This window comes from Haliotis rubra, unplaced genomic scaffold (assembly GCF_003918875.1).
Source record: "Haliotis rubra isolate DU_JTF1 unplaced genomic scaffold, ASM391887v1 Scf136, whole genome shotgun sequence".
In the NCBI taxonomy this organism is placed as follows: Eukaryota; Metazoa; Mollusca; class Gastropoda; order Lepetellida; family Haliotidae; genus Haliotis; species Haliotis rubra.
This window is the reverse complement of record NW_025765292.1, coordinates 402,563-430,217: the sequence shown is the minus strand read 5'-3', so window position 1 is coordinate 430,217 and position 27,655 is coordinate 402,563. Positions and strand designations below refer to the sequence as shown.

At 40.8% G+C, this 27,655-nt stretch overlaps 1 protein-coding gene across 1 annotated transcript in view; it reads left to right on the top strand.

Moving 5' to 3' along the window:
• Nucleotides 1–9,191: 9,191 nt before the first annotated feature.
• Nucleotides 9,192–27,655, top strand: part of LOC124268088 (RNA polymerase II elongation factor ELL-like) — a 38,667-nt gene continuing 20,203 nt past the window's right edge. Inside the window, 2 exon segments of the mRNA XM_046703107.1 lie at nucleotides 9,192–9,336; nucleotides 25,038–25,085. Coding sequence (XP_046559063.1) covers nucleotides 9,205–9,336; nucleotides 25,038–25,085 — 180 coding nt within the window. The 5' untranslated portion in view covers nucleotides 9,192–9,204.

Sequence of the window (27,655 nt, the reverse complement as noted above, 5' to 3'; positions counted from 1 at the left end):
GGATTAATGACGATGTGGGAAAATTTGTATAACTTATCAGATGTACATAACGGCAATCGTCCGAACTGTGGGATTTCCAGACTAGCAAGGTTTGGTTGTAGGTATAAACCATTACAAATAGGATTCGACGTTGCGACATGGAGTAGCTACTATACAACGTGACTCCTATATCTAGAGTGGTACATTCTCTACATGTGTACCCCTCTCCCATAAACCTACACGTGTAAACAATTATTTCTATGGAATAAGTGCCCAATATGAATTAAAGGATACTGAGTTCAACGCAGGTCGATATCGTCTGAAACGGGCACCTGTTGCAAGCGAAACACAATGTAGTAGAGCTATCGTGGACCCAACAGAAGACATACAGTCCCATGGAATATTCTTAAAATTTGGGACACGATGCACAACGGTGTGAATTATGGAAGAAATTATTCCCGCAAGTGAAAATATGTTGCTTTTCTCCGCTTTAAGCAATATTCCAGCAATATCAAAGATACCAAAATTGGCCCTCTCATATTGTACCCATGTGCGTTATCGAACCCGAGTTGTCGATGAAACGAGCAAACACTTTAATCACCAGACTACCCCACGGCCTCCGTATATGACCAACTGTCTACTTTAAGGCATCACAGTTTGCTGCGTCATGAGCTGGTCCTGTGTTCGACTCTTGACTCAACCCATGGTCTGTCAGCACCTGTTCGTGGGTTTCCACCGTACGCTCTAGTCTGCTTGAGGACCAGCCCACTCACTACCTACTAAATGGACGAGTAGGATATGGTAAAGTCACGTATACCACAGATGGATGCTGACGAGTTCATCTCCATGAGAAGCTGTAACAAACTGTACTCTCAAACACTGAAAGGTCAAATAGCAGTGAGGCGAATATGGGACTAATATTTGTGTTAAGTTTTGGACAAAATGTTGTGCAAAACCTGGTTGAAAGTAAGTACACTAACTTACACGGTCATTTTGACAACCCCTCTGAGAAAGAATGTCCGAGTCGCAGGTTATTTCTTCAGTTACTGAAGTCTAACCCTCGGTTGAGGTCACATCTGAAAATCAAAATCGATGAATAGCGGGCTTCACAGGCTTCAAGTGTTTTAACCTTAATGGCCCGCGCTGGAAAACTGGGCTGGAGATGCCAGAAACATCCGTTATCGGGGTCTACACCTGGAAACACAAGTTTTACAACGTGGTGACCATTGGCTGTAAAATGTGTACACATATGCGTTTTGAGCAATATAATCCAGTCTTTCTTCGTATCACGGCATCTCGTGAATGTTTCCATTTGTATGCTAACCGATCTTATCTGATTGGAAATGCGATCAGAGAGACACTAATCTTCAAAACGTCCAACGCCTTGACATTTGAATATGTAAGTGATCACGGTGATGTCCAGGACAGGAAATCTGTTTTAGTTCATTCTTTGATGGGTTGCGATAAAGATCTATTGGGTGCTGTAGTAGTAGTAGTCGTGGGTTCTGATACCGAACCGTGTGGTGCAGCAGCAGTAGTGGTGGAAGCTGTAGTTCTCCTGGCTTCTGACACAGACTAATGGGGTGCTATATAGTGAGTTTTGATACCGACCTTTGGGGTGCAGAAGTACCAGTTCTCGTGAGTTTTGATACCGACCCTTGGGGTGCAGAAGTACCAGTTCTCGTGAGTTTTGATACCGACCCTTGGGGTGCAGAAGTACCAGTTCTCGTGAGTTTTGATACCGACCCTTGGGGTGCAGAAGTACCAGTTCTCGTGAGTTTTGATACCGACCCTTGGGGTGCAGAAGTACCAGTTCTCGTGAGTTTTGATCTCAGAAGTACCAGTTCTCGTGAGTTTTGATACCGACCCCTTGGGGTGAAGTACCAGTTTCTCGTGAGTTTTGATACCGACCCTTGGGGTGCAGAAGTACCAGTTCTCGTGAGTTTTGATACCGACCCTTGGGGTGCAGAAGTACCAGTTCTCGTGAGTTTTGATACCGACCTTTGGGGTGCAGAAGTACCAGTTCTCGTGAGTTTTGATACCGACCCTTGGGGTGCAGAAGTACCAGTTCTCGTGAGTTTTGATACCGACCTTTGGGGTGCAGAAGTACCAGTTCTCGTGAGTTTTGATACCGACCTTTGGGGTGCAGAAGTACCAGTTCTCGTGAGTTTTGATACCGACCTTTGGGGTGCAGAAGTACCAGTTCTCGTGAGTTTTGATACCGACCGTTGGGGTGCAGAAGTACCAGTTCTCGTGAGCTTTGATACCGACCCTTGGGGTGCAGACGAAGTACCAGTTCTCGTGAGTTTTGATACCGACCCTTGGGGTGCAGTTCCCGTGAGGTTTGGATACCGACCCTTGGGGTGCAGAAGCACCAGTTCTCGTGAGGTTTTGATACCGACCCTTGGGGTGCAGAAGTACCAGTTCTCGTGAGTTTTGATACCGACCCTTGGGGTGCAGAAGTACCAGTTTTCTTGAGTTTTGATACCGACCCTTGGGGTGCAGAAGCACCAGTTTTCGTGAGTTTTGATACCGACCCTTGGGGTGCAGAAGTACCAGTTCTCGTGAGTTTTGATACCGACCCTTTAAGGTGCAGAAGTACCAGTTCTCTTGAGTTTGATACCGACCCTTGGGGTGCAGAAGCACAAGTTCTCGTGAGTTTTGATACCGACCCCTTGAAGTGCAGAAGTACCAGTTCTCGTGAGTTTTGATACCGACCCTTGGGGTGCAGAAGTACCAGTTCTCGTGAGTTTTGATACCGACCCTTGGGGTGCAGAAGCACCAGTTTTCGTGAGTTTTGATACCGGCCTTTGGGGTGCAGAAGTACCAGTTCTCGTGAGTTTTGATACCGACCCTTGGGGTGCAGAAGCACAAGTTCTCGTGAGTTTCGATACCGACCCTTGGGGTGCAGAAGCACCAGTCTCGTGAGTTTTGATACCGACCCTCGGGGTGCAGACGCACCAGTTCTTATGAGTTTTGAGACCGACCCTTGGGGTGCAGTTGCTCCAGTTCTCGTGAGTTTTGATACCGGCCCCTGGGGTGCAGTTGCTCCAGTTCTCCGGAGTTTTGGATACCAGGCCCTCGACCTTTGGGTGCAGGAAGCACCAGTTTTCGTGGAGTTTTGATAACCGACCCCTTGGGGTGCAGGAAGTACCCAGTTCTCGTGGAGGTTTTGATAATACCGACCCTGTGGGTGCAGAACCACCACCCTTCTCGTGGAGGTTTTGATACCGACCCTTTTGGGGTGCAGAAGTACCAGTTCTCCGTGAGTTTTGATACCGACCCTTGGGGTGCAGAAGTACCAGTTCTCGTGAGTTTTGATATCGACCCCTTGGGTGCAGAAGCAATCTCGCTCGTGAGTTTTGATACCACCGGCCTTTGGGGTGCAGGAAGTACCAGTTCTCGTGAGTTTTGATACTGACCCTTGGGGTGGTAGAAGCAACCAGTCTCGTGGAGTTTTGATACCGGCCTTTGGGGTGCAGAAGTACCAGTTCTCTTTGAGTTTTGATAATGACCCTTTGGGTGCAGAAGCAATTCAGTCTCTCGTGGAGTTTTGATAACCGGCCTTTGGGGTGCAGGAAGTACCTGAAGTTCTCTTGAGTTTCGATATCGACCCTTTGAAGTGCAGGAAGCACCAGTCTCGTGAGTTTTGATACCGACCCTTGGGGTGCAGGTGAAGTACAAGTTCTCGTGGAGTTTTGATACTTCTGACCCTTTTGGGGTGCAGACGCAACCAGTTCTTATGAGTTTTGAGACTGACCCTTGGGGTGCAGTTGCACCAGTTTTCGTGGAGTTTTGATACCGGCCCTGGGGTGCAGAAGTACTCCAGTTCTCGTGAGTTTTGATACCGACCCTTGGGTAGAAGGCTACCAGTTCTCTTTGAGTTTTGATACTGACCCTTGGGTGCGGTAGCTAATAAGTTCTCGTGAGTTTGATAATTGACCTTGGGGTGCAGAAGTACCAGTTCTCGTGAGTTTTGATACCGACCCTTGGGGTGCAGAAGTACCAGCGTTCTCGTGAGTTTCCTTTGATATCGACTCCTTTGGGCAGAAGCACCAAGCCGTGAGCCTTTGATACCGGCCTTTAAAGTGCTACTCAGTTCTCGTGAGTTTTGATACCGACCCTTGGGTGCAGGTGCCCTCGTGAGTTTCGATACCGACTTTGGGGTGCAGAAGCACCAGTCTCGTGAGTTTTGATACCGATTCCTCGGGGCAGAGACGCACCAGTTCTTATGAGTTTTGAGACCGACCCCGGGGCAGTTAGCTCCAGTCTCGTGAGTTTGATACCGGGCCCCACCGACCCGTAACACAAAGGTGTACGGGATACACGTCATGCATGCAAAGCCAGAATTATCTATGATCAGCTAGACAGTTTGTACTTTCAGCGTTACTGGAGGAACAGGTTCTTGGTATTGATAGAAATAGTTTCTATGCAATAAGTGGCCATCACAGATGTAAACTTTTAGAGATATTTTCAAATGGAAACCAAACAGCAGTAGAACTGGAGCAACGGGATTTTGATATTTATAGAAATAGGCCTTTAAATTAAAAAAAACATTATGCAATAAGTGGCCATCAGAGATATAGACGTTTAGAGATATTTTCAACTGGAAACCAAACATACGACAAAGTCATTTGAGAGGTATATTTCTTTTGTCCCCAGTTTATATTCCAAGTTGATTTTGCCGTATGTTGTGTTGCTGTCTTTACTTACGTCGAAGAATAACGACTGGGGTCACAGTTTTACTCATATTCTACATTCTAAGGTTAGAAGTTTTAAAAGGGATTATTAATGTACACATTTTAGCTTTTATGGTAATTTAGTTATCGTTTTTGTCAGGTTTTAAACATGCAGTGGTTGGGAGTGAAAAGGGAACTTGCCGAGTCCTGTCCTTTAATGAGACCTATCACTGATCACTGGATCTAGGCATGTACATCACACTCAACTCACATGATCAGTGTTAGTGTGATGGCATAACTCCGCGATAACACGAGAAACCAGCGAGAGCTCAGCTCGTGCCAGGTATGTGCAACAATAGACGAACAACTAGTCTCTGACGTGAACAAATTTTACAGAAAAAAACAGTTCATAATAACAAAATTAAATATAATGAAAAGGAGCCCTGAGATTTTCTTCATTTTCAGAAACTGTGGAAATCTAATCTAAACTCGCATGGCTTTCTTAGATATATTTGTTTCAGGGTCATGATGACAAGCTGGTGCAACAAGGCCACGTACATTCATGAACATCGTCATGCACCGCACCACATAGTTATATACAGATGTCTACCACCAGTTATGAGTGCACGGGTTGAAGGCTCCTTTGAACAATATCTAGTTGTATCCTCCCGCCAGGCTGTTTCAACGTCTCTCCCGTTCATGAAGCCGGGTGTTCTCCACCCACTGAAACTAACTGGAACTGAACAGCACTTGAAATCTTAATAAATTAATTTCTTCTTCACCTGCTTTTTTTCCTGTACTGGGTGGCGGACCCGGGTTCGATTCCCCTCATGGATACAATGTGAAGCCCATTTCCGGTGTTCCCCGTTTTGCTTGAATATTGCTAAAAGCGGCGTAAAATTAAACTCACTCAGTCACCCTTGTTGTACCCGACCACCCGACCACCATCCGCTGTCAGGCAGAAGCAAGACAGTGTCAGATTGTGTGTTTGTATTTGGGGCATCTCAACGTGCAATAATGCTCACACATTCAGTTTTCAAATAATCAACATATGCTGAAAACATAATATAATTAGTGTTTAAGAAAGCGTCTCAGATAATTAACACTGTCGGAATGTTAATTTTATCATCCAAAACTGTGTTCCACAGGAGATATCGCTTGTGTGAGTTCAAACGATATCTCCTAGGAGATATCGTTTTGACAGTAGATTTTGTACAATGCCCTGACAATGCTATGACGTCATGTACTTGATGACGTCACAATGCTATGACATCACTGCACTGCAAGTGTAATGGCAGTACCGTGTTGAGAGATGTACATATTTCATTGAAAATTAATGAAAAGTGATTTTGGATGATAAATAGAATCTCACCCTCGTGTCTTCTGATATCAAATATATCAACACTCGTTGATAAAAAGTTAAAATATCCTCGGCAAGCCTCGGATATTTGTAACTTTATCAACTCGTGTTGATATAATTGATATCAGAAGACACTTGGGTGAGATTCTATATATATTAACTGTACATAAAACGTTCGCATATTTGATATATGTATTGATGGAAATAATATTATGCTGAGAAAATTTGAATGTCCCATGCATTGAACCATATATGGCACAGCGGACATATGTATTTGTGTCACCTGACAGTTCAACTGGTTCGGTATCAGCCTGATCAATAACTGATTACACGGCACATGGTGTGTAATCCTACACTTTTGACATTAGACTGCGCACAAGGCAACACTCAGGAACACTCGGGGAAGTTCGGGATCAACCGAGATCAACTGAGATCGATCAGAAAGAAGGCTCATATACTGCATGTACATCTTTCGTTCTGTTTTACATGATATCGTTTCTATCCTGTAAAGTTTATTTTTATGGCAATCTTCATTCTCGTGTTTCTACCACATATATATTAATATGTAAGCCCGTCTAATTCTAATCCATTTTTCGTCATCCTGCGGGTGAGAAAAAGAGAGATGGTTTCACTGTGCCTTTTGAAAGTGGTCTTATGCAACACATGTAATATTTGGGATTACGCTTTCTTAGTAAGGCGGGTTGAAAGATATCCATGTGGTTATGGTTTGCAATCAATATGTTAAGCAGACAACTTCAAGAAAATAACGGATAAAGGGCTTTTATAGAGCCTTAAACTGCATTTAGACGTGATACACATAAGGGGGAGAATTTATGGATGAAAACTTCTTTATTTTGAGGAACACGACGTTTCAGAGTATATTCTGACTCCTTCATCATTCACCTGATGAGGGAGTAAGAATATACTCCGAAACGTCCTGTTCCTCAAAATAAAGAAGTTGTTTAACGTCGTCAATATATATATATGAAGGTTTGTTATGTCATTACATATAGTCCTTGGGTGATAAATGCATCATCGACCTATCCTTGCAAACCGCAGCCAATAACTATATACTTGTGAGTATAGTCACACTATAAACATCTAGCTGGTGCATTTCTATAATCGATTATAATAATATTCGATATACAATTTATATAATAAACAACTAATCTAATGAGGAAACACGGCGTGCGCAACATCAGAGGGGTGTACATAGTGACAACAGTCGGTAGATAATACAGTAATGAAGTGAAACAAGTGCGTTTGTTCAGAGTAATTACTGAAATGGGCAGTGACCTAACAGCTGTAGAGGCTACCGCACGCCATCGGATCAAGCGGCCCAGTTCCGGTGTACGCGGTTGCCGCTGTGTGATGTCGCAGACCTGCGCTGGTTGACGCCGTTGAAACATTCGTCATTTATATCATAACAATGCAGGGCGACTGTAGAGGAAATGTCATCCCGGACTATCCTACCATTAATGCACAGTTAAATTATTTCGTTTATGGATTTAAATGCACCAAAATATTGTAAATATTTTTTGCCAAATTACATTTACAACCAATGCCTAAGATATTATCTCTGAAATTATATTGTAGTTCATATCTTTTTGTTTAGCAGGTGGATGAACGACTTGTCAACAGCTTTCACACTCACTCTTAGATATTAGTCCTCAGCATCGAGTGACTGACGCATCAGAGACAACTGAATGGAACAGATAGTGAGGCGCAGTTGATTTGAAGTAATCCATCTTCTAGTATATCTGTACCGTGACGTTGATCTCTGATGTGTTAGGTTCTGCTCCCACGGATTATGTGTGAGGTTCTGCTCCCACCTATTACTGTTTACCATCGACAAAACTGTCCAGTTTAATGTTATGAGTGAGTGAGTGAGTTTAGCTTTACGCCGCACTCAGCAATATTCCAGCTATATGGCGGCGGTCTGTAAATAATCAAGTCTGGACCAGACAATCCAGTGATCAACATCATGAGCATCTATCTGCGCAACTGGGAACCGATGACATGTGTCAACCAAGTCAGCGAGTCTGACCATCCGATCCCGTTAGTCGCCTCTTACGACAAGCACGGGTTACTGAATGCTAATTCTAACCCGGACCTTCACGGGTCTTAATATTTTGAAAGCATAAATCTTGAAATTGATTGTATCCGGCAGCGTGGAACTTTACCCATCCATCACTGGTTTGTCTGCTCACGCTTTTATACGGGCTAAATTATTCGTTCAGAAAAGGACTCGAAAAAGGCTTATCTCTCAAGACAAGTGTTCGCCCTTGGCAATATACAAGGTTAGTATCTAGGCTGATATAGGTGAGATAGCCTAAAAGTATTATGTATTTCAATCGTCTTACTTCGTAAACAGAATGGCGATATACATATTTCAAAGCACATCACACTGAATGATGGTTTGTGTCTTTCTGTAGGTTGTTTTCCGCATGGATGACCGCTTCTTGCTAAATACTCGTATTCTTATAAATCAAGTTGTTTTGACATGAGCTTCCAGTTCACTCCTATAGTTATACCAACCTTGATCGGGTAGGATAATCTTCGATACGGCACCATTACTGTGTGTTATGTGCTCAGAAAGAGAAAATGTTTAAATTTACCACAAACCACTATGTTTTTTAAAAAATGAAAAGAAAAGAAGCTGAACTCTGTTTGAAGGACATCCATTTATGAACCTTCAATCAACATATAACGTCTACAGATGGACGGATATTCATTTTATACCTTGTGAAGAAGGCTAGTAAGGGTAATACATGGGATCTTTTCTACCTTCATACAAGGAAAATTGTCTCGAAAACATGTAAATACAAATATATACGACGATAAAGCAATGACAAGTCTCGAAATGTCTTTTTTAAGAAGATTGCAGAGTTGTTTACACTATTTGATAAACGCCTGTACTTGCTGTATTAATTAAGATTAGTTCAAATATCAGATGGCGCGTATTAAAGTGGTAGGCGGTGGATTTCTTGAATTACGTCATCAACGGTATTGCTAGGGAGAATCCCTCTGGTTATTTGTCCGGGTTCCCTCGTGACGTCAGAGATAGCTAAAAATAACGGCGGATGTTGAGTTCGGCCGAAACCGCTATTGCCTGATTTGGTTGGTCCGTTTTTATAAAGCGTTGTCTGATAGGTCAACTGAGATCGAGGTGCTAGCCAGACCAATATGGCTGCGCTGGTGGAAGGACAGGAGTATGGTCTCATCTCAAACGATTCTTCCATCGGCAACAAAACTGTAATTCACGTCAAGCTAACAGATTCAGCTCTTAGAGCGATAGAAGAATTTTCTAAAATCAAAGTAAGTTATATTTTTATTCATTGTTATATTTGGCGAGAATCTCCCTAACAATCTCGGTTAAATTGCAGACTTCGCATTTTCTGTCATTTTGGGTCATCAAATTGACATCAGATGGTTTTGATTTCTTTGTGGAAATTGAAAGAAAATTGCATGTAAAACCGTCACAACATCTCCTACATGGTGCAACCTATACAAGTGGGCCCTTGAAATAGAATTTTAGGGGCTCTTGAGCCACTGAAAAGAAATACGCAGCCACATATGCCGAACGTGATCGACTGCAGTTTTGGCAGCCATGATTTCACTCATGACATCGGACCATGAGACGTTTCGGTTTTGCTTGGTCTCCATCGTGTTTTGTTTAGGTTCATTTGTCGTTTTATGATATTATTCGCATGTTTACTACAGTCATGTATAAATCTCAAGTCACAGACGTAGCATATTTTTGAATGTATAACAACTGAACTGGGTCTTACCCTTCCATATGGAAGGACAAGCTATCATTTAGCTTCGGACGAATGTCAGTTTGCTAAGAAAATATACTCCTTACTTTAACCTAATATATTACTCTCAATAGCTGGTCCATGATTCTGATCATGGCAGTATGATTGGATGTTTTGCATTTATGACCAGATTTTCAGATGAATTTATTTGGAATATATTATAAATATGGACACATTATATTCTTTAAAGACTAGTGTTTTTCTCTAAATATTGGTAGTAAATCATTGTTAATTTCATTATTCTGTTTGAAGTAAGGTCAGTGTATGTTTCAACTGTTATTTCTAATAATGTTACAGTTGTTAGCTATGTTAGGATATAATGATTTGTAAATTATCTTCAGACACAAATTCCCACAGTTCTGATAGGAAAGGGTAATCTATGTTTTGCATGTGGTTAAATCTTGTACATAATATGGGATGGTCAGAAAAGACTGTTCATTGTGTGTAGTGACCCAGAATGTGTAAAAATGTTCTTATAGTATGAGCTTGTACGTTATCAATCATTATTTCTGTATGGTTCAGTCTTAATATGTGGACCACTTTATGCTGATCTCAATCTAGAAAAGATTGAATTTTACCAGTTTAGAGCTGTATACTTGTAAAAATCATTCAACTCAAATGGAGTCTGCTATGTTGAAACAAGCCATATCACTCTTTCCTAAAATCAGATCATAAATGTCTTCACGTGTAATGCCAGTGATTATTGATAAGGAATTGAGTAGTAAATATTCATAAATTAAGGTATGATATATAACACAGATTTCTCAGAGGAGAAACTGGTTGGCTGTATATCCTTTATGAAGAAGGTTTTATGTGGCTTATTTAAAACAAACAAAATATTGATCAGGACTAGACTAAAATATTTGTGTATACTAGTATATCATGTCGCAATGTCTTTGATCAAATGACTTTCAGAGAGTGGTAGAATCTACCTCATTTAGCATGTTAAAGCAGATACCATATAATATATCATATGGTCTCTGGTTAAAGTCACTGGCTCAGTAAGATGTATACAGGAAAACCTAATTATGCTAGCCTTGAAAATTGGTCGTGTTAGGGGCATGTAGTTGCTACTGGACTTGCACCAGTTTTTAAAGCTGTTGTGTATTATAATTAAATGAAATTAGATGCTGCTTGGAGTGTTGATGTTTTGAGGCCAAACATTTTACTGCTTGAAACTATGTAGTGAAAGGTGTGTCAGAGGAGAACTCATTACTGAATTAGCTGTGAGCAATATTCCACATGTTTCAGTGAGGGCACTGCAGTCATGTCAAGGTGAACACTGACTGAAGTTGACCTGTAGCAGCTGTGCTTAGTAATATGATTTTGCCACGCACTGCTATAAAGTTTCTTATCAGAATAACAGCTAAATTGTATAACTGAATGGTTGAATAGCTGTAATAAACTACTGTCATTATCTGTGCAGGGATGGAGTGTGCACATGCATGATTCATTTATGAAAGTTAATCATGTGTATTGTCAAGTCTTTAATTTCATGGCTGAGTTTTTCAGTTTAGAACATTTTGCAAACAAGGTAGTTTTTCGTGAGTGTAGTGTCGCAACATGCTTCATGAAGGATAATAATTTAATCCCAAATATGTGTTTTAATAGATGCAGCATATAATTTTAGACTGTGTTTCACTGAGTACATACTTTGGGGAATACATTTCTGAAGATTGATATTTTTCTAGAATGTAATCGGATACCCTCAAAGCCCAAGGCACAGTTCTATAAAGTCATCATAGCTCTAAGAAGAGTCCTAACTCATGTACCTTATCATTGACTCAGGACATTTGTAGCACTGTGGAATGGGGCCCGGAATACATCAGACTGATATCATATGGCTAGGATGACCTTATGTAATGACGATTTGGTTCTGATTGATTTATATGGGGGAATCTTGTACTGGTTCAGTGAAATTCAGATCAATGCTCATATGTGTGGCTGATGTCGCAGTAGTCAATTTACTGTCCCTGACTTTCTTTATTATGTTTATTATGAATTCAAAAAGTGTATCACCAGCATACATGTAGCTGACATCTTTGAACATTTGAATGATTTATGTTGTTTTTTTGAGTTATGGGTTATCACTGAATGTCAAACAAAAATGTTTTGGTTCCTTATGCATATGCCATAGGAAACAGGGATTGTTTACAGCTGTTTTCCTTATATTTATATAAGGTCCAGCAAGTTTTTGACGAGTAATAAGTACTTATTATATATAAATTTTCCATGGTTTTATAATGTATTTTGTACAATTCGCAGAATGTATATGTCGAATTGATTGTATTTTGGGCCAGTGGCCTTTATACTGAATAAATATCTGTCTGTCTGTCTGTTTTAACAAAGTATTTGATTTGGTATTCCATCTTTTTGGCATTTTAAAGAATTATAACACCAGCAATAGCTTCTTTGCTCTCATGTTTGTAAAGAACAGGCTAAAATAGAAACAACCTTTGTGAACATATACAGAAAGTGACACCCTTGGAAAATTGGTCTTCAGCAAACAATGCTTGTCATAAGAAGCTACTGATAGGATCAGGTGTTCAGATTAAGCATTGATGGATCCTTTTATCCTGATTTGGTAGACCGATGCTCATGATGTCAATCTCTTGGATGTTATTTACAGTCCACCGTCATAAAGCGGGAATATTGCTCAGTGTGGCATGGAACAACAAACAAACATAAAATGTGGCCAGGTGCCCAATAGACTTGACTGTGAATTAGTTAAGAAATATTGAATAGCCAAGAAAATCATCAGATACCCAGTAGGAATGATACCATATGGGTAAGTACTCAACCAAATTCTGTATCAATAATTTTGTAAAACTGTTCATTTAGTGGTCCACCATGTTGTTCTTTAATGTGAACCATGACTTAATGTATCCTTAACATTGACTACGTAATAAGGCCCTGTTTGTGTTGTGTTTGACACTTGCAATTCTATTCATACTTTTGTACTTTAGTACAATCAGGGTATCACCTCACATCTTCAGGCTTGGTTGCTTCTATGGTGCAGTTGAAACCTGAATATATATGTTTGTTTATTCATGGTTGTGTATGGTGGGGAAATTTTCAAAGCTTTACAAATACAGTGCTTGTAGATTCCTTTGTAACAGTGCGAGTCATACCTTATGGTGAAGATTAATGTAAATATTTCAATGTTTAGAACATCCACACACTCGAGCATGTTAAAGGAATTGTATTGAATCTGGGATGAAGCATGATCCGTCAATGACCTTAGATGTGTTGATGCATATTTACCATGTCCACCTTGTATGAAATATTTGGCGTGATGTAGGTTTGTTTGAACTGAGTGATGGATATATCTGTTGTCATTCTGGTTTTACTAAGGCTAAACCATTAGCTTTGTGAGAAAACTTAGTGTCAAAAATTATGTATATGACATAAGCTACATGTGTGAGACACCTTTGTTTCAGTGTACACAAATTTGTACATAAACTTAAATTGCTACTGGTGCTCTAGTTATTCTGTCAACCTGAGTGTAACGTATACTGGTTTTTATATGGAATCATGCTGAATTAATGAAAATTTTATGTTGACCATTTCCATCATTGTGCAGCAGGAATTTACGTTGACACACAAACATGGGGGTGCCAGGAACTCCCAATTATGTGTTTTAGGATACCCCATTGAGACGAGCACAAGTGAGTACATAACTCATTGACCCAAAAAGTTATCTGTAGCTCTGAACAGTGTAGAAAATTGTATGTTTTGATAATTTCTTCAGCGCCATGAATGAATCATTGATCATGTGAACAGGTTAATGAAATGATGCAAGTAACTGCTCTGAAAAAAACATCTAAACACTTAGCAAAGTCATAGATGTGTTGTCGGTATAATGAATAATATTGTACGTCCTGAAGACACAGCGACTTTTTTCCTGCATCCATTCTGTACAATTGTGTGTACCAGATGCACAATTGCACGTCGCATAAAACCCTGGTGCTGTTGGATAGTTTTTACCCAAAACAGCATGCAGAGATGTAGTTCACATTAGACATACAGGTCATAGTGATAGATATTTTGCAATAAATCATTTCTATAAAGCACCGAAAACATCGAAAAACACTCAAGTGTGTGAGCTTTGTTGTCTCCTTTTGTGTAAGTTGCCCTTCTAAGTCGTTGATAAGGAAAATTCTGTTTTATGGTAATGAGGTGACGCTGAACAAATAGGCCTTCCTCCATGTGAAAGCCCAAACACTGAATCAGTGGCTTTGTAGTGCTGCAGATGGTTGTGCTGCTTTTACCACTACAGTCATATTAAGACAAGAGTGGCTGCTGATACCTTCAGTGTTCACCGTTGGTGTTCGTTTTCAGTAGCGGCTAAAATTAGAACGCAGATGTAGGTCATGTTATGATTTGGGTTGATATTTACCACTAGGGGTTGTTATGTATTAGAGGGACATGTAAGTATATAGTTGTCATTATCATGGTCCCTCTATGGAATCTCTCTGCATGTTTAAATATGTTTAATTCCACATAGTCATGCCTGATTTAACAGATTATTTGAAACACTAAAAGAGTTTGAGACTGGTGTATGTTAGGGATATGTTGTTGTCTTGTGTGCTTTTTCTTCACCACCTAAGACAGTGTATTCGATACATGTCAGTGTGTTTTTGTAGTTGAAGAAGGATTTGATAATAATTACTGAGAGAAAGGCATTACTGCAAATATTTGCGATCATCTTACCACGGAAGTTTGGTATTCTATCAATATCTTATCTTTCCAAAGTTGCTACAGGACATTTATTTCTTAAACATTCCTGTGTGTACATAGTTATGTTAATCTCAAAATTTAAGAAAAGTCCTTTGTCCTGTCAGAATGATTTAAATATTGCAGAGTTAAAACTGCACCCTTTGATTCAGTGATAAATTGTTTTAGTGCATGTGACATGTCTGGAAAAAAACCCAAAGAGGATTGGAATTTTCTGATTGATTGTTGTTTTATTGTCATTGATTTAATCTGTTAACCAGTGATATACTGGTTGTGGTTGTAGTTGTACTTTTGATATACAAGCCTCAGATAGACCCATTTCACTTAACTTTTGACATAGGCCTCAGGCTGAGTTTGCTATGGGAGATATCATGCAAGCACTTCCCCACAGGTGTGTGTCATTACACCCCCTACCTCCATTGCTTCTGGGGCTAGGAGTCACTTAATGTGGTAATGAGAATTAGACAGCCATGTTAATAAGGTGAAGTGTATGTCACCTTGTACACATAGCCTGTCTGTGTTGTCTCTATCATGCCTTTATAGGGCTGCTCACTTGCCCCATTGTTTTCACATGTTTTGGTTCGTGAGGTGCAGTAGGCTCTTTGATTCTTGGAGTTTTGTTGTCATATTACCAAACCTGATGAAATACTGTTGTGGGTTATCTTTATTTTTATGGTATTTTCAAGACATAATGGAATAATTTGTGTGGGTGTGAGAGTCTTTCGGGCCATTTAGAAGTTGGATATGTAAATGATCAGTAATATCATGGATGGGATACAGCATGGGAGACATCAGCATGCTTACTTTGCAGATAGCTCTTCAAAATCACAACCACCCCCAAAACACTCCCCATAATATTCCTTGTCAACGATTATATGGGTGTGATGATCTGTTTCCAAAATGCATATGTTCTTCATGAAAATAGAATAAAAACAGTGTGCATTAAATATATGCCATTTGTTGCTATGGTCATTGACAAAACTACTTTGTATGCTGGTACAGATACTGAGATAGTAATTGAGTTTGATATGATGATGTGTAACAGCTGATGGCGTTCCCAGTGGGAGGATGGGGGTGGAGGGGCTGGAAGGGGTGGGGAGTTGATGTTGGCAAGGCATAACATGCTATTGAACTTCCCTTGTTGATAGGCCCTGGTAATGAGATCCATTTAATGACCAGGCCAGGCACAGGGCGAATGACTGTAGCTGACAGTCAATCATACAAGAGTACTCATGCTGAAGTGACTCCCTATGGTGCAAGCTAGCATTGTGTAAACTTGTGCAGTGTTAGGTAACAGGCAGGATAAAACAAGCAGGTTGCATCTTGTTATTTCTAAAAAGTCCCCAAATAGCCTGCATTATCACCTCATAAACTACCTGTAACATTGTAGATTGTGCTGTACCTGTATAACTGTCGGAAGCATTGAAGGTGTCGGGGTGAATTTGTTTATGGCTGTTGCGTGTAAATCACTTGATGTTCATGAGCAGATAACTGTATCAATATAATCTTAAATCAGGATGGTTGTTTTCATCTCATGTTTGTAATATGACGTCACAGCATGGCCACTTGATAGTGTGTAGAAGGATGGCTTCTAAAAAATATTTGCATGCCATTGAAACATTAGGGTTAGCAAGGTACTTATAGCTCATGACTTCGCATTCTTATTTGTCGTCATTATATTATGTTTTACAACGATTAGTGTTGCCAAGATAAGGAAATAATGGGCTCGTAAATGTACCACATGTGAACTGAGACAGGGGACATTTCAGTTCTAAACAATTAACAAGGAAATGGACGACTTCAACCTTCCTTGTCTGATGCAGATGTTGATTCATTACTTTCATGGCCAGTGTGACCGAACCATATGGAAGCTAAAACTGGTAATATTAAGCAATGTGAAAACCTGTGAATGTAGTTTGTATAATTACAAATGTGGATTCGAGGTGCACAGTTAATACCTGTCAACGTTTGTGTGTGAGTGGTATACATGAACGTTGTTTGTTATTTGTTGTGCAATATGATTGATGTGATTGTTGTGGGAATGTTATGTAAAGGAAGACTTGCTTCCCGTGGGGAATCTAAGCTGAATCTAAATCCTGCTGGGTGATGATTGCAAGTGTTATGATTGTGTACTGGTAGTTGTGTTTTGGTTTAATTCAAATCCATCCTGAGTAAATGTGATAGGGAGATAAATGAAATATTTGATGAAGGCTTGAAAATTTCTTCTGCAAGTTCTTTCATCCTAGTTTAACGTTTGAATTCACCCTCATTCTTATGGAAATAAAACCACAGCTGCAGCTAGAAGACAGTTTTTGTTTGCTACCGTTGGCAAAAAAGGCAATTGAAAACTCTTTGCTTGTCAGTGCAACATGATAAACAGAGCAGAAGTCATTTACCATTTAGTGCTTGGACTCCACCTCTTCAACAGACTCAGTGCCACCGAAACCAACAATGAACAGCTGTCACTGTGAGCACAGTTTTATTTCAATGAAAAATCAATTGCTTGAAGATCAATAGAAAGATTTGAAAATTTTTGTTATTGTTTTCGTTCAGAAATGAGGCTGTGATGTCAGTCATGCTGAAAGTGAAATAATTTGTGGTGGCTATTGACCGCACACATGTTGATATTCCAGAGACAGACCTATCGAGAAACAGTGTTACCCACTTACTTGTTTCCGCTGTTTGTTTCAACCGATATTGCTGGAAACCAGCCACTTATTTATTTGGTGGAGACTGGCAGAAAGTCAAATGGGCTGGTTTTGTCTGATAATATATAGTTATTAATAAAAAGACCTTGTCAAAAATGAGCTGTGAACAAGTTGGATATGATTAAGGGTGTCTACCCATATATCTTGTAGCCTACTCCAGGCCTCCTGCAGTTTACTTTAGTCAAAATATTTTTATTATTGACTGTTGGCCTTGATATGTAATATGGAGTAAATATGTCAAAATATGTAAACATGTTTTTAATTACAACAAATTGTCATGTTTCATGCTTTGCTTGTATTTTCTTTCATTCTTTGAATGTGAATCATCAGTTTCATGCAGTTTGATTTCCTTAACAATTCCTGACAGTCATGATGAAAGTGTTTGGTTGTGGTGTGACTTGAAGTTAGGAGTGTGTGTAGTCTTGAGGCATCCCCGTCATCCCTGGCCACAGTGGTCACTCACTTCATGATCTACAGCTCAGGTCAGGGATTATATCTGTCTCTGCTATCTTTAGAATGTGACCACGTAGCTTGTTGAATAATCTCTCTCTGTCATACCTGTATTCTAGATGATTTGGAAGCTTTACTAGGTGAATTACCATGCACAAACATGAAGAATAAGACAGCCTGTCAACATGATGTGTTGATTCAACCTAGTATGTGCAGAAAGCATTTTCTTTCAAGGTCAAATTTGGCTCCATTTGTTTAGAATGAATCTGTAGTTTTGGTAGAAATGCATTACCAGTATTGTGTTATGTGCAACTAGACTGCAAGGTTAAATAAGCCCAGCTTTGGCTTCTGTGCAACTCCTACAACACAATGTGACTGGCTGGGGCACAGTTGGCTTCTTGTCAGAACAAACACATGACAGAACCACTGCCTGCCTTTAAATGCCCCACATTCCACCTGGTGTAAGTGTATGCACCCTCTTCCCCTTGGCCCTGATTTCCCATTTTATCCCCTCCATTCCTGTTGACCTGTCCCTTCATCCCCACTGACCTGTCTCTCCTTACATTGCCCACACTGGCCTCTGTCTATCCATATGTTGTCCACACTGGCCTCTGTCTATCCTTATATTGCCCACACTGGCCTCTGTCTATCCTTATGTTGTCCACACTGGCTATGTCTATCCTTATATTGCCCACACTGGCCTCTGTCTATCCTTATATTGCCCACACTGGCCTGTGTCTATCCTTTTAGTGTCCACACTTGCCCATCTCCTTACATTGCCCACACTGGCCTGTCTCTATCCTTATATTGCCCACATTGGCCTGTATCAACCCTTACATTGCCCACACTGGCCTGTATCTATCCTTATATTGCCCACACTGGCCTGTATCTATCCTGATATTGCCCACACTGGCCTGTATCTATCCTGATATTGCCCACACTGGCCTGTATCTATCCTGATATTGCCCACACTGGCCTGTATCTATCCTTACATTGCCCACACTGGCCTGTCTCTATCCTTACATTGCCCACACTGGCCTGTCTCTATCCTTACATTGCCCACACTGGCCTGTCTCTATCCTGACATTGCCCACACTGGCCTGTCTCTATCCTGATATTGCCCACACTGGCCTGTCTCTATCCTCACATTGCCCACACTGGCCTGTATCTATCCTGATATTGCCCACACTGGCCTGTCTCTATCCTTATATTGCCCACACTGGCCTGTCTCTATCCTTACATTGCCCACACTGGCCTGTCTCTATCCTTAGATTGCCCACACTGGCCTGTCTCTATCCTTACATTGCCCACACTGGCCTGTCTCTATCCTGATATTGCCCACACTGGCCTGTCTCTATCCTTACATTGCCCACACTGTCCTGTCTCTATCCTGATATTGCCCACACTGGCCTGTCTCTATCCTTACATTGCCCACACTGGCCTGTCTCTATCCTTACATTGCCCACACTGGCCATTGCCCACACTGGCCTGTCTCTATCCTTACATTGCCCACACTGCCTGTATCTATCCTGATATTGCCCACACTGGCCTGTCTCTATCCTTACATTGCCCACACTGGCCTGTCTCTATCCTTACATTGCCCACACTGGCCTGTCTCTATCCTTAGATTGCCCACACTGGCCTGTCTCTATCCTTACATTGCCCACACTGGCCTGTATCTATCCTGATATTGCCCACATTGGCCTGTCTCTATCCTTACATTGCCCACACTGGCCTGTATCTATCCTTACATTGCCCACACTGGCCTGTATCTATCCTGATATTGCCCACACTGGCCTGTCTCTATCCTTACATTGCCCACACTGGCCTGTCTCTATCCTTACATTGCCCACACTGGCCTGTCTCTATCCTGATATTGCCCACACTGGCCTGTCTCTATCCTTACATTGCCCACACTGGCCTGTCTCTATCCTTATATTGCCCACACTTGCCTGTATCTATCCTTACATTGCACACATTGACCTGTCTGTCTTTACGCAACTCTGGCCTGTCATGTATTACTCCTGTTTTATCCATATTTGGTCAGCAGTTGTGACTCCTTACAGTGCATATTAGGCAAGTTATTTAACTGTGTGTTAAGTGATGCCAACTGTCAGTCTAAACAGGGGTCATGCATGTTGTCAGCTCCAGGTTAGTGGTGTCAATTGCAAGTATGAAACAAGCAAACACTAATTAGCTACTATGCAGTTTGGAAGGAATTTGGCCTTGATTATTTGTTCTATACATCTATACATATTGTTCACAACTTGGGATTAGACACATGTACACCCATTTTGAGTGTTTGTTGTTTTATCATGACATAGTCGCTAGTCTCAAATTTGCTGCTACTGGCTATTTGAAACAGCAGTAGTGATGGTATGTTAGACCGACCATTAATTGAAAAAACATTTACAGATTTTCATACTTTTTTATGATATATTTTGCAAGGTACCTTATAATTTGCCATCTAGGTTGGGTTGTGGCTAGTAATACACAAATGACTGAATTATTTTGAATGTGTTTGCTCTTTGTTTCTGTTGCAAAAATATCCTGTTAATTTAAGGGTTTGAACATGTGGAGGTCAATTTGTATTCGAATTGATTGTTTACTGTATGAGAGCCCTGAGTTCTGTTCTAAGCGGATCCCAGGCAAAGTATATGATAAATGTCAGTACCTATGTCATAAACACATTGAGTAGATAGGGCTGTTGTAAACACTGTTCAGCTGGCTGCCAGCGTTGTGCAACTTTCTGTTGCACCAGATTACCTGTCGCATGGGTGAGAGAGCCAGGTCGGTCAGGACCTGACCCAGGTCACGTCACACAGTAGCGGTTAACCCTTCACATGACCGAGATAGAGGATTGTTGGTAATACCGAGGCTGTACTGGGAGACAGCTGCATAAATTTACATACTCTATGGTGGTTGCGCTTTGTAAATACTGCTTATGTCTTTATGACTTATCGGTAGCCATCAACTTGATATACAGTACTTATATTTCTCAGTGTTTACATTCAAGAATATAATTCTTTGTGTTAGATGGGTTAATGTGTGTGGAGTATATTTAAGAAAACAACAACCCTATTGTAGATTTTCAAGGTTGTTTCCAAGATGTGACAAAAGGGGTGTTTGTAGTTTGATAGCCTTTTACGAATGTTTGATGCTGTAAATTGTGGTTTATAGATATGTCTTTCACTTGATTTACTAGTGTGAAGTGTATTTCTGAAAGAAAATAATCCATGCAACAACAGTGGAACCTATCTTCTGAGAGTGATGTTGCTTGCTACATTAACAGTGCTCCTACAGTTAGATAAGTAGGTGTCCATATTTACCCCAAGATAACCAGTTTACAGCATGTTGATAACAGAACTACCTGTCTATCATACTGAATATAGGAAGAATGTATGTTGTTTACTGTAGATATGGTCAGTGTATGTAGGTATGACCAGCCTCCTCTAAACTTCCATCCCTAAATGTCTCACATGATCAAGCCTGCTATGTTTGTTTACAACAATCAGGGCAGGTGTTGCCAATAAATTCTCTTTGAAATCAGGCCACTACAGCACTCGACATTTTCCTAGGTGTCTTGTGGCCAAAAATCACATGCTAAAGTATACAGATATTGCATTTAAGTTGTATTATTACCTATGTATATTTTGTATATTGGTAGTGTATTATTCATGATAAGATCATGCTACATCGACCTTCTTGAAATATTTTTAAAATGGTTGTGTATATGAATTTGGATTTCATCATGAATAGATATGTAAGCTAGTTTCAGGTCCATATATAGCGATGTAATTTGATCGTGACATCATGCTCACCAGTAACGTCACAATGTTCATTGACGTTCTTCTGTAATATCTCATTTCGCCCATGCCATATCGCTTCTGGAAGCCAGTTTGGGGTGATACTGTCTTGCATAGCAGTAGAAAGCACTGGAAATGACCTAAACTGAAGTTGAATTCTTTGAACAGAAAATGTATTTGCAAGAGCTGACGAATTATGCTGCAGTCTGTTTGACAAATCAACATGACAGTCTTAATATTGTCTCATTGTCACTGATTTCTGAAGTTTAGGATACAGTAGTATACACAATGGGGCTACAGGACCAGGTACCCCCCTGGGAAGTCCCTAATCCCGTAGCCCCATTGTGTATACTACTACTGAGGTGCATGCAAAATTTGATGAAAATCGGACAAATAGTTTCTGAAATATTGACTTTTAAGTGAGCATGGGGTCGGTCGGGAAAAGGCAAAATGTCCAACTTTTTGTCGTAATAAAGTCTTAAGTAATCTAATGAAGTCATCGAGAGTGTTCCCAATGCCGTTTTGCTATAGCGTAACCATCTGCCGAGATGCATGCAAAGTTTCTAGAAAATCGGTCAAATAGTTTAGGAAGTAATCACTTTTTAGTGAGCACGGGGTCGGTCTGGCGAAAGGCTAACAATCCAACGTATTGTCGTATTGATGATTCGACAGATTTCATTTTGATGGCTTCGACGGGTCTGGTGACTTCGTTGTTGATCCACCACTCACGGTAAGCAGGCCAGGTCAAGCGACTGCGTTTGTATATGCTTTCTAAGGCTTTGGCGATTCGGATGGCCTTCTCTCCCACGCCTCGGCAATCCTCCCGGTTGGAATCTAGAAGGTCGGCTCGCGTGAAGCTGTGCAGGCACCTTTCGCCGAAGTGTTTCTTTTCCTTATGCTTCGATTGGTCGTACAACAGTTTGTTGAAATATTTTATCCACGTGTAGTGATACTTGTCGCCTTGCTGGAACATGAATGTATTGATCGTCTTGTGGTGTTTGTTTGTGAGGTAGCTGATCCTGTACACTATCGTTTTATTCCCTTCGTGTCCGAAGTTATTGATGGCTATGTCGTCGTTCTGTTTTTCGATTTTGGTGACCTGGGAGATTGGGGTGGGTTTGTCTATGCCGTCCCAGTTGATCCCATCGTCTTCGGGATAACTCGAAAGTCTGTCTGAATGTGCTTTGGCCGGAATCTTCGCGGATCTCGTCGCAACCCTCATGCAATCATCGCCTTTGTTTTTTACGTTGACCATGGATTGTTTATTCTTGTAGTACGGTGACAAGTCTAGGTACGTTCCTCCTTTGAACGGCATGTAGTTCACTACGTCCAGATAGACGGTGTCGATCCTGTCCACGACCCAACCCCGAGCCCATGTGCGTGTAACGTTCTAGTGATTCTCGTATTTTTTGCAACAAGGTGTTGATGGACGCGTCGTTGGATTCGGGTTGAGTCATGACTTCTTGCTTGCCTCTGAAATAGGGCTGCATGTGCTCGGTGGTGCCGACCATCTGCTGTTTGTCCAGCGACATTCTCACTGTGAGTTGAAATTTGAGGCTTTCCAGATTGTTCAGTTCCTCGTTGACTTTGTCGGCGACCAAGGGTTTGATGTCGTCGACGTCCATGTTTTTGTTGACGTCCAGCCTCCAGCCTCTCAGATACTTACCTACGGCGTGCTTCATCCGCATGAACCGTAGTTCGATGGGTTTGTGATCCTCCAGCAGTTCGACGAGCTCGGCTTTCCCCATGCACATATAACCTCTGAGCCCACGCTTTTTCGCTTGGATATTGAGCTGTTTCACCGTGGATTGAGGAGGTTTGTCGACGATGCCGAGCAATCTCAACAGCTGAGATTTCCTCAAACGGGAGTAACCGATCACTCCGCGTTTTTGGGCAATCCTTTTCAGTTCTCGAATGGTAGTCATCTTTGCTATATCAATGTGAGAAAACTTTTTTCTGAATGAAAATAATTATATTCAGATGCGAAGTCAAATCGCTAATAGGTTGTTCGCTATAGTCAGATGCAAAATCTGGGCATCTTGGGCAGCATCGTTTCCTGGTTGTTAGGCTTCTTGTCTAAAACGGTCACGTGGCTCGGTCAAAACCTGTGAGCTTTCGTTGCCGTGGCGGGTCTGGTGTACGTCGCAGCTAAGGAATTTTTAACCAAATGAGGCACAGTCTGACAGAGATCCCACCGACCACCAGCGCCGTTTTGTGATCGACGTGCTGCTGATTGTTTGCCTGCACGTGCAGGGGAAGCTGCTGCTGTTGTTGTTGTGGTGGTTCTACTTCTTCAGGTGTCAGTGCCACGATGCCTGTTGCATACTGCAGCACGGCACGACTTGACTCTTATTATTGTTATTGACGCCTGGGTATGATTTAGTGGAAATCAACATAACGTAGCCAAGCCAGCCAGCCGGTCGACTGTACAAGCTGAGTCGAGACACACACACACTGCGACTGGCTCACAGCGCTCGCTCAGTGCTAACGAGATGGCACCTTCAGAGATCTGTAGCCTCGCTAGTCAGCCGGTCATGCATCATCATCATAGGCGAGCTGAGGCACACACGCGCACACACTTATACTCGTCCACGGCGCTGTCGCTCAAAGCAACCCCTGAGACCGTAGTGAGGTGATGACTGCCGAGACCTGCGTTTCATTCAGCTAAAAGCACCTCTCGCCTCGATAATATATAACAAGTACGACAATACGTTGGATTGTTAGCCTTTTTGCCAGACCGACCCCATGCTCACTAAAAAGTGATTACTTCCTAAACTATTTGACCGATTTTCTAGAAACTTTGCATGCATCTCGGCAGATGGTTACGCTATAGCAAAACGGCATTGGGAACACTCTCGATGACTTCATTAGATTACTTAAGACTTTATTACGACAAAAAGTTGGACATTTTGCCTTTTCCCGACCGACCCCATGCTCACTTAAAAGTCAATATTTCAGAAACTATTTGTCCGATTTTCATCAAATTTTGCATGCACCTCAGTAGTAGTATACACAATGGGGCTACGGGATTAGGGACTTCCCAAGGGCTCAATTTTTAAGTTGAGCCCTTGGGGGGTACCTGGTCCTGTAGCCCCATTGTGTATACTACTGATACTGTCACAGAACATCCAGGCATAATAAATCGATCTTAGGGGTCATTGCATTCTGACCTTTTACCCTCAACGTTTTTTCACCTTGGGCATGTTAGGCATTTGTCATTTTGATAAATGAAGACCATGTCCAGTCTTAGCTGCCATGGCAGTCTAGGCAATAAGAATCTTGCAGAATCTGCTAAGAAATGTCAGTAGAGTTCATTTATAATTTCTTTTAATCCAGATGAATGAAAAACGAGTCAAATATTGCAAAATGATTTGAGTGAGGGTTGAATATTTGTGAATTTTTATGTCAGTTGGTCATTATAAAATTCCTGTTTACATGTTATTCCCTTTAAATGTGTAGATGATGTTTCACAATGTACATTTCTGTTTGATTCTTTTCAGCATGGCACCAACAGAAGGCCTACAATACAGCTTGATGGGAACCAAGGGGTGAGTAATGAGTAATGTATATAGGATATGTGACACTAAAGGAAACCACATTATGCCCAGGTCAGCCATCATCCATCCATGGGGTAGGGGGATTTATGTGTTGATGGGAATAACATTAACATCATAATTTCTCTGGTCATTCATATTTCAGTTACTGAAATTGATATGTGCTGATGGTGTGTTCAGGCTATCCATTGTACGTGCATCAGTAACGTTTACTTGGGCAACCATACTGAAACTCAGTTTTCTATCGTACATGTAGTACTGGTAGTGGGCACAGTGACTGCTGAGTGTAGATAGGACTTGCATCAGAGATGCCAACCCCTACGATTCTACGAGAGTCGTTACGAGAAATCAACGCAAAATATGCGTCTACATTAGCAGTAAAAATATACAATTTTTTTTCGAAAAATACATTAAATTATGTTATCAAATAGCACACGTACCATACACAATAAATTTCAACCATGTGTGGATACTTTCTTCTGATTTAGGTGAGGACAATGTTAATGACAATTTCTTAGAATATCTATATTTATTATTAAATATAAAAATTCTTTGTAAAAGTTAATACTAATTTTAGCATCAGTTTTTGGCCAAAATACAAACTGGTCTAAATTAGGGTTGGCATCTCGGCTTGCAGGGTTGGACGACTACTTGTAAGTATCATTGTCCCCCACTGTGGTAGTTAAGCGACAAGAGGTCCCTGGGGCCCTATGCTTGTCATGTTGTGAGCAAGTGAATAGCACCACTTTCAGCAATACTTAAGCTATATCATAGCATCCTGAAAGCAACTGATTCTAGATCAGGCAGAAATGAGTAATTGTCCATGCTATTGGGGTACAGTGACATAAAGTCAGCGAGGTCACAGCCTGACCACTTGATCCTCAGTTTCTTTGGCTGTACAAAAAGCATGACATATATGGTGATTCATGGGAGCTTCTCCTGACAGCTGAGTATGGATTGGATGACAGTGCTGTGTAAACCACCAGCATGTTGTTATTCCCAGTGTCTTGGTTTACCTGGGCCATAATGTTCAACTGACAGGTACCTTGTGATGCAGCTATAACACAAGTTGAAAATGTAGATGCCATGAAAAATACAACCCCATTTCTATCAAGATCTGGCTAGCTATTCTCGAAGCGTTCGTAGCCCTATGAACTTCTTAAGCCCATTCTTAACACATTGGGTAAGATCAAAGTTAAGAATTCTTAAGGCTATGAATGTTTCGAGAATAAGGGCCCTGTTCTTTGAGAATTCCATTTAATTATTAGAATTGGTGAGAAGTAATTGTCTTACATAGCCTTGCATCATATACACTGTGTGTATATAGAGCATGAACATGTGGACATTGAGAAGACCTTGTTGATAACACGATAAAGGCCTTTGACCATGATAACCTCTGACCTATTCTGGTGATTAAAACATGGTCTTTGTTTCGCTTTCCTGTTAGTGTTAAGACAAGTCAGATGTAGAGCTTGCTTTTGATAAAACCTGATCAAGATTGTCTGAGCGCCAATGAAATTTTCTTGTCTGTTTTTTGGTTTACTGCAAACAGTTGAAATATTGCAATAAGATTTCAAACTAGAAGTATTTACTGAAGCCAGAATAAACGTAAACAGTTTTTGTTGCTGGGTCAGTGTTGTCATGACTTTCAAAGAAATGCCTGTATTGCAGGTGATTGTTGACAGTTTCATTTGTTACTGTTGTTGAAGTTAAATCAACATTGACTGTATAACATACTGGTATGTCAAATCTGTATTCTGGCCATCTGCCAGTTATCGCAACCTCTTCTATGTTATTTTTGAAATGTTTGGAATATTTGTGAAACTATGAGCAAATGCACTTGTTTCAGTCTGTGGAAAAATTTGAGTTGATTTCCATTGTACTGCTGGGAGAGTGAAATAAGTGGACTTGGGACTCTGTCATGTTGTACCAGTTAGCATCATTGTTTAAACACCAGTTGATCATGAGCATCTTTTAATATACAAATAACATTTTCTATAATTCGTGGTATCACATTGACATATTCAATTCACGATAATGTGTAAAAATGTTTTCATCAGTTTGTTATCTGCTAATGAATGCAAACCAATATCCCCAAAACGAGTACACATGCTTATAAATAACACTATTTACTTTGCATTAACGTTGTGTGGGTGATGTGTGCATGCTAAAAAATACAAACAAGCGCTACATTTGGTTGTAAATTTGCATTTTGGGGAAGAGGTGACACATTGGAAGAAATGACTGATTGAAATCTGCATCATCCTGTTCCTGGATTTTTGTGCTTTTCTGGTTTGTTTTAATTATTTTCTACAAAGAGTCAATTAAACACCAGTGAATCCTCTTGGATGAAAATATTGTTCTATGAAAATGAGCGAAAGTGTTCTTCTGAAACAAGTCACCGTGACCTGTTTGCTGTAACTGGGTGTTGTTGATAATTGAGCCTTGGCGATAACTGATCACTTGCCACGCCTGGTATGCTGAAATTCAGGAAACCAGTTTTAATCTCAAGTGAAATATGAAACAGTTTAAACATGTACTCGATATTGTTTTATATTATTTAT